The sequence below is a fragment of the Lolium rigidum genome, chromosome 1, assembly GCF_022539505.1.
Source record: "Lolium rigidum isolate FL_2022 chromosome 1, APGP_CSIRO_Lrig_0.1, whole genome shotgun sequence".
Lineage (NCBI taxonomy): Eukaryota > Viridiplantae > Streptophyta > Magnoliopsida > Poales > Poaceae > Lolium > Lolium rigidum.
In genome coordinates, this window is record NC_061508.1 from 165,846,518 (window position 1) to 165,854,768 (window position 8,251).

Genomic DNA, 8,251 nt, shown 5'->3' on the forward strand with positions numbered 1-8,251 from the left:
CGAAGCTCCGCCGGATTTCTCCACCACCACCGACACCACGCCGTCGTGCTTGTCGGATTCAAGAGGAGCTACTACTTCCGCTGCCCGCCTGGAACGGAGAGGTGGATGTCGTCTTCATCAACAACCGAACGTGTGACCGAGTACGGAGGTGCTGCCCGTTCGTGGCGCCGGAAGCGATCGTGATCAAGATCTTCTACGCGCTTTTGCAAGCGGCAAGTGAACGTCTACCGCAGCAACAAGAGCCTCATCTTGTAGGCTTTGGAATCTCTTCAAGGGTGAGACTCGATACCCCCTCGTTGCTACCATCTTCTAGATTACATCTTGGCTTGGATTGCGTGTTCGCGGTAGGAAAATTTTTGTTTTCTATGCAACGTTATCCTACACTAACTTGGTCTCTTGGCATGCCAGAAAACAACCCACTACCGAAGCAGAATATAAAGCTTTGGCCAATGCTACCACCGAGCTGATATGGGTTGAGGCTCTTCTTCGTGAGCTTGGGGTTCGTCTCTATGAGAAGCCTTGCCTATGGTGTGATAACTTAGGTGCCACTTTTCTGTCTGCCAATCCAGTCTTTCATGCTCGTACTAAACATATTGAGATTGACTATCACTTTGTTCGTGAGCGTGTTGCTCATAATTGCCTTGCTATCAAATTTATCTCTACCAAGGATCAGGTTGCTGATGGGTTTACCAAAGCCCTTCTAGACAAAGGTTTGCAAGAATTCAAGCGTAATCTAAACCTCTCTCGAGCTTTAGATTAAGGGGGGATGTTAGTGTATGTGCTATGTATACGTGTACATGTACGGAGTAGTACTCAGACCGTACACGTACCCCCTTTGTACTGCCACGTAGGGGGCTTTTCCCTACCTATATAACATGCAACCGATGGCCCGAAAGGGTACGCATCGTTACACCAAAACTATCAGTGCCGAGCGTCCGCTTGCTTCTCCCACGGGCCCGTCTGGCAGCGACCATGGCTCGAGCTTGTGTGAATTTAAGCACAACAACTGCCGGGAAGGGCAATCGCCGGAGTGGAAACCGCGTCGATCGACGCGCGAACCACCACGGAAGAACAACCGCAGCCCTCTTCGGTATTTGTGCCGCCATTAATCCCTGCTCAATAAGACCTCTGCGTTTGCGCTAAGGATCTCCAACCGGCCTACGCCATTCATCTCTACGACTGAGCCATGAGCAACCTATCTTTGCTATCGGACATCGATAGAGAGGGGAAGCCGCTAGGATGGCGCCGTTGGTGGGATAGAAGTGCCACCCCGAGCAACTCTAGCTCCCCACCGACGGACGGCCAGGAGGAGGAGGGGGAGGCCGTCGCCGACAATGGCCAGGATGAAGAGGGGGACGCTGTTGTCGACGACGGCCAGGACGAGGAGGAGGAAAAAGAAGAGGATGAACATGCAAGGTGGAGACGGCTGGAGGCGAAGCAGGCGGCCGAGGAGGCGGCGGTGGCAAATCACAAATTTCACACAGTTTGTATGTTTAATTTGTTTCAACATCCTGCACTAATTTCGAAACCTGGATTCTACCTAGAAATATGAATATCTCAATCATGTGTACTATGGTGAACATTTTTTCTCTCTACATGCCGGTCTCGCCGGACTAAATGCGTCGGTCCGTTGGAGCTGCCCCCGACGCAAACGGACAATCTTCGTCTAATGACCATTTCGGTGTCCTCGGGCCGACGGAAACAGACCCAGCCGATCGATTTTAGCATTCGATTTGCATCACCCCCGGTGAAAATGCCCTTACTTCCTAGTAAGTAATGTTTGCTCGTAGTGGCGGTTTTGCAGCGCGTGGGAGTTTCACCGTTAGGCATTGTCGTCGTCGGCTTTCATCAAGATCGCAACGGCATCCTGAATCAACTCGCTGCCGCGGCCGACAACCAGCAGTCCCGCCCCACCCGCCGTCAATACCACATCGATCTGACAGGCTCCATTCCACTCCTGCGAAGTGCCACCGCGTTGGCCTAGTAACGATGCGCCCGAGGTGCTCGTGGTAATGTCCGAACCACAGCTCGTCAACTAGTCGGCCACATCCCGTCCTGTTGCTTCCCTGCTGTAATGTGGCCCCGGTAGAGCAGGCGTACCGACTGGCGAGAAGTCAGAAACTCTGCGGCCTGCGGCTTAGGCCGTAGTGCCGAACCCGGCTTGCTGCCTAGCAACTAGCATCACATTCCTTCCTGTCGCAGATTTGCTCTGTAACTGCAGAGGATTCAGATATTGAGGTGCCAAGCTTCATCACGCTGACGAGGTCCACGAGGAGGTACACTTCCTTTCTCTGAACTGACATGTCCGTTTCTCATACTAGTGGTCTAGTTGTTACGAATTATCGTCCTGTCAAATAAATCTGCGGTTAAAATCCCAGGGTTGAAATCATGTCATCGTGCGCATTTGCTACTATGCTGTAAACGCTCTCTGTAACGTGTTCCAGGTCTATGGTTACATTCAGTAAAGTTTGTGTTGCCCACACTCCACAGTTCAGGGAACCATCATATGGGTAATTTATTTTGAAAGATCAAACAGAGCAAGGAGGGTCAGAATGTGGATGTAAAACGATATTTTAGTAGGCCATATATTTCCAGATGAATGGGTAAAAATACAGAGGGTACTCCTAACTTTTCTTTCTTTGGCGCACGTTGATGAATCTCTTCAAAAAATTACTATATACCTCTCCTAAGTCACATTCTTACATGGTGAACTGGATAAGGTCCAAGAATCTATTATACTCCAGCCGCTCTTCCTAATCTTTCCCGTAGGATCTTAACTCCCATGTACCTGCACATCAAACACAAAAAAATAAAGATCAAACCCTGGACTTGGTATATATATTATTAAAAATAATTTTTTTTGTTATACCTGCCGATCATCATGATTGTTGCTTGCGGGTTTGTTCCTGGTGACCTGGATAGTGTTGATCCGTCAATCACCCGGAGGCCTGAGGTGCCAATCACTTTGTACTGTTGATCAACCACCTTGCCTACATGGCATCCACCATGGTAGTGCCAGATGGTGACCACTGTATCCCTACAGAACTGCTCCAAGGATGTGCTGTCATTTGTGTGCTTCGGTATCAAGTTTATGTTAGCCGCTACGCTCATGTTGAGCAGCTTTTCCATTGGATATCCAGAACCTCTGGGAGTAAAGTTAGAGAAAGTGTTTGTATGCACTATTCTCTCAATGGTCTTGATCCCATAAACACATCGTCTCAGATCTTGTGGATGCTTGAAGTAGTTGAAGGTGACGTTAGGATTGCTGTTGGCATCAGTATCCACAAGAACTAGATCACCATTAGACAGCGGGCCATCAATCTTCGAAAGAATAAATCCCCCATGGAATACTTCTTTGGGTAGGCTATTTTTGTTATGTAAATACTTATGGACTGCTTCTAAACTCCTTTGCTTTGGAGGAATCGTCGAAAGCTGCCCAATCTGCATTGCAATGATAAAAAAATTAATGGATAAGCATCAAAACTGTCATGCTTCTCAATAGGGAAGTTGACATACACTTAAGTTTTTCGAAGACATTTAATTCTGATTGTACAATCTTACTAGTCAACAAATAACTTCGAGTGACACTAGTAATAAGAATTCGGAATTTTTATTATGTGACACTAATAGAAAAGTAGGTAGTTGTAAATTAGTCTATCCGCTGCATGATTTAACTGCTACCTACATGTTAGTAGTAATTTTTATTCATCTATATGTTTATCTTTGGTACCTGCAAACTTAAGCCCAAGGGCAAGAGCATTTAAAAACTTATGAAGGTGGCTCCCAGAAGCCAATTTAGGGTCCATGTTTTCGTAAAATTTCTTGTACAAGATGTGGCATTTTGCACAAAAGCTTTCATGATGCAGCATAATAATTTTTTGAACTAAAATGCATCATGATACTTGTAATGAAGCCATTGAATTTTATTTAAAGTAAACAATCAAATTTGATGCCATACCTCAGCAGACATGATTCCATGGTGGCAGTGGATGCTATCGTCTGTCTGGCCGAAACCACTGCTGGCTTCGATAAACACACCACCATCAGTTATTCCAACAGTCTCAATGAGAGACTGCTTTGGGGGATTCTCGGTGGGGATAAAAACGGAGCTAAGAGGGTTGTCTGACATCCCTTTACCCACATGTTCATTGTGAAGCACTACAGAAATGTTATGCTTCTTAAGTTCAGGTCTTGGTCCAATGCCGCTTATCAGTAATAGCTGGGGGCTTCCAATTGCACCGGCAGAGACAATAATCTCACTGCCTCTCTTTTCGCTGAGAAAGGCTTGGTGCTGTTCACCATTCTCATCCTTGAATTGAACCCCAATAGCACTTGGCTTCAGATGTCCTGTGCAAGAGATGACGTTACTATGACAGAGTGATTATGCAGTACCTACCCTTTTTGTTTGAAGTAGCTCTGTTCTCTAGTTTGCGGATAGAGATTCTGTGTGTAAGAAATTGTATGTCTGGTGCTGGTAACTGGACCTCTCACTGGTTGTGGAGACTAACTAGATTCAGCCAAAAGCAAAAACTATCAAGAAAAGTATTGATCATTTTAAAGGTACATCTACTCTTGCAACGCATCATGCTTTGTAAGTGGACAACATGGGATCGTGGGTTTGAATCCTCAAAACATCACATTTCTGTTATTTTTGTTTTTCAATAAGTCCATCCAGTTTGTAATAATTAATTGGGAAACAATTTCCTGAAATTTCTGCATTTTCCAGTTACCAGATTTCTCACTGGGTTCTCAGTTCTTCTTATCATGAAGCTTTTCCAGGATTATAAGATCTAGGAATTAATTGAATTATTGCTTACCCTTTTTCATCTTGAAAACTATTTTGTTCACACTAGCATGAAGCAACACTCTGAGATTGTTAGGATTTCCAGCAGCTAGGAGGTCGGCAGCAGTGTGCCTGTACCCAGCCTCATCAAAGATGGTTCCCCCAACTTTTGTTCCAAAGAGATGATCATAGGTATATCCATTGTAAGGCGAGACCCCTGCTTCAAGCAGCCCATCACGCAGGGCAGCTTGCCAAGGTGCAATATTTGGCCAATAAACAATCCTCTCTTCGATCCAAGGGTAAGACTGATTCACCAACTCTTCATCCCATCCCGCATCCTGCACAAATCTGCAGGGACAAGGGCATGACAATCAGTTACTAATAGTTGTGGTCACATGATAGGTTCAGTCCAATAGGCACATCTGCCTACCCTGGCATGAAACCAGATTTTATGCTATATAAGCGTCCTTATGCTTATGTGAGCAATTTACTTCTCATATTCTTAAGATTTCTGGAAAAACTGCCATATAATATTCTTAAGATTTGGCACTGCAAGTGCTCCAAAGAACTCCAGTAATGTCAGGAAGTAAAACAGGTTTACTGGCTTACCTCTGATGTAATTACTCTTTTGTATTGCCAAGCTAACCTATTGGAATGCATTATTGGCCACAATATCTAATGCTGTTGAGCTACCATTAATACATCTGATGTCTGTCCTGAAACTGCAAAATCAATTTTTGGACTATGGTACTCAACGCTATGAGAATCCATATAAAAGAAAATTCTGTGACATATCTCCAATCAAATCATAAGTTCTTCTTGGACCAGGTACAATTGTGAGGCTGAAAAGGTTTGTAGTGGTAAAAGGCTAAAAGCTGGAGTTTATATCGTTACATCTTGGCCTGGTAATTGTTATTGCCTCATCGTGTTTTGTACTTAAACGGGTAAAAGCGGAAACTGAAATAGTACCTAACGGTTGGGCTAGTTAGTTCATTACCATTCGGAGTAGTAACCAACTAACCACTTACCAGCGGATATTCCCCAAAAAGCTTGTCTGGGCTAACTTGGCTTCTCTTTTTGGCTGTTTTGTTGGCTCTTTAGTGCTGAGACTAGTGTAATCTTGCTTAATACAGAAGATATAAACACTTCTTTGTGGATGTGACATGCTAACACATCTACAAGGGGTGCTAAGGTTAAGTAGCTGTTAATTATCCCGGCATGTTTGATCAGCTGTGCTTCCTTTTTTCATGCTTCATTCGCGAAGTAAATGGAACTTAAGTTAAGTTAGATAGATGGAACCTACAGATACATGCTACACATTGTTTACCTTTGGTTGGCTCGGCTGTAGAAGCCAGCATTGATACATGTTCCTCCACCTAGAACCTTTGCGCGGGCATTGATGACTCCATCAGTGGAGATGAATCCCTGAGATGGTGAAGTCGGGGACACATCGGCCAAGCAAATGTGGAAGTTCTCAAGGTATGAGATGTTGCGGTTGCCATAAGGAGATCCACCTCTCTCCAGCAGGAGCACCTTGTACTTCTTGGACAGGGTCGCTGCCAGAGGGCATCCGGCCGTGCCCCCGCCGACAATGATGTAGTCATATGCCTCATGCTGCATTTTGGAGAAACTGCTTGCCTTCCGGAGAGGAGGGAGATCCAGTGTGGTGGAATTGTTTCTTCCTGCAAGTTCAAGTGTTCCATGTCCAGTCAATTATTGTTATTCTGTCTTGATATATTCATTCTGGTTATGCTAAACTCTTCATCTTCCTCATCAGGTTTCTGCTGGTTACTACAGGTTGAGATAAAAAGGAGGAAGGTACACTTTTCCACACTTCCTTTTTCAAGTCTTTTACTTGGAACGAATGACGCTTTCTTATGTATCATTATATACAAAAGATGCTTACAATAAGTGGAATGCCACTTCGGAACTAAGGAAACACAACAAATTCAGAATGTAGGAAATGTAGAATGTAGGATATAGCCAAAATGTCTATATGAGGGCCCATGTCCCTCAGCGAGATCATAATCTCTAGATAACAGCTATGACGGGCATAACGAAGCTGATTGGCAGAAAGCCAGAAACTAATAGAGAAATTGAACTCCAACTCCGAAACATTGTACTTTTCTGAGGGAGATGATTTACAGTCCAGTTTTGAGAAGCATAGATAAACTGAAGTACTAGATGGAATGTACCTTGAGATAATCTGATGAAGCAGAGGAACACCAAGATCTTGAACAACACTCCTCCTCTGATGAAACCCATTGAAACCCAAGGGGGTGAGATTCCAAAGTTAAGCGCCCCCCTTCCGCCAGCTCCCCTTGGTTATTTTTTTTCTCTTTCACACAGACACCTCTGATTCTGCGTAGTTTCCTTTCTGTCTTGTGCTCTCTGAATTTTCCACCTCGCAACCATGCCCAATGCATTTCACTCGTTTATGTAGACAGTAGGGGCACTGGAGGGATTGGGGGTTCCCTGTGCACATTCATTCAAGGGCGCTCACCCACACCATTAATTGCTATTGAATGCAGAGGCAGCACTGTTCAGTACAACTCAGATTTATGGTCTCATCAGCCAACCAAGTAACCAACCACAGCTATACTGCTGTGAATATATATATATATATATATATATATATATATATATATATATATATATATATATACCCACCAACCCCGATTTAGATACATGGCAGACATATCTTCATATAATAATTTATTCAATTATTAATGAGGTTTTTTTTTCGTGCCTATAGACCCAGTGTGTTGTTTTCTCCTATACCTGTGGGAAATTCACATTTGATGGTGGCTGCATATGCTCCTGCCACCCAAAAAACATTTTAAACTATTAAAAAAAATTCGAATTTTTCCCTGCGTACATTTCAAGATTTTCTGTGCGCATGCCAAGTTTCGCGGAAAACCGACATCTTTTGTGTCATGTGTTAAAAAGATAAAGAAATGTCTCGTGAGGAGATTTTTCTAGCACCAAAATTTGTCATTTTTGCACATTACATAAAATATATCGATTTTTCGCGAAACCATTTTGCAAGCACTTAGGACGTCGAGATGTACGCGCGGCACTTTTTGTCGGAATTTTTTAATTTTTTTAAATGCGCTTAAATCTCATTTCAAAAACCAGGAGCATATGCTACTAGGTGCAAAAACATCTGTCCGTTTCATGCGCTTAAATGGATGTGTCTTTAGGAACTTTGAGCCCCTTGCATCTGCACTTTGGTTGGTACTTCCACCTTCAGCAGTGTTTTAAACACAAGGCCAAACGTCCAGCTTTAACTTAATAAAGCCACAACGGCAGAGTTACAAGGAACAAGCAAACGTAAAAATTACAAAAAAGCACAGCTTGGCCTTCAATGCCATCATCCAACGGAATGAACAGAGTGGAGGTGAGGAAACGCCGTGAAGCCCACCACCGAAAAATCCTGCCATAGTCAAGTCCTGGCGCGTCGCAACC

General features: G+C 44.0%; 1 protein-coding gene across 1 annotated transcript; it reads right to left on the reverse strand.

The window, feature by feature from the left end:
* Positions 1-2,609: 2,609 nt before the first annotated feature.
* On the reverse strand, positions 2,610-7,303 carry LOC124682700 (protein HOTHEAD-like). The gene is made up of 6 exons (XM_047217337.1): positions 6,979-7,303; positions 6,111-6,465; positions 4,818-5,131; positions 3,959-4,347; positions 2,870-3,441; positions 2,610-2,788 (listed from the first exon to the last, which is right to left on the reverse strand). The coding sequence occupies exons 1-6, from the start codon at positions 7,046-7,048 to the stop codon at positions 2,734-2,736; spliced, it is 1,755 nt and encodes a 584-aa protein (XP_047073293.1). The 5' UTR covers positions 7,049-7,303; the 3' UTR covers positions 2,610-2,733.
* Between the last annotated feature and the right edge of the window lie 948 nt (positions 7,304-8,251).

What these genes read in the sequence shown, in the direction of transcription:
- LOC124682700 (XM_047217337.1), bottom strand. Translation starts at nt 7,048, where the DNA reads ATGGGTTTCATCAGAGGAGGAGTGTTGTTCAAGATCTTGGTGTTCCTC. An exon ending in CTTCATCAGATTATCTCAAG is followed by an intron (nt 6,466 to 6,978) that starts GTACATTCCATC and finishes TTGAACTTGCAG; the next exon opens with GAAGAAACAATTCCACCACA. An exon ending in AGTTTTCAAGATGAAAAAGG is followed by an intron (nt 4,348 to 4,817) that starts GTAAGCAATAAT and finishes TCTCTTGCACAG; the next exon opens with GACATCTGAAGCCAAGTGCT.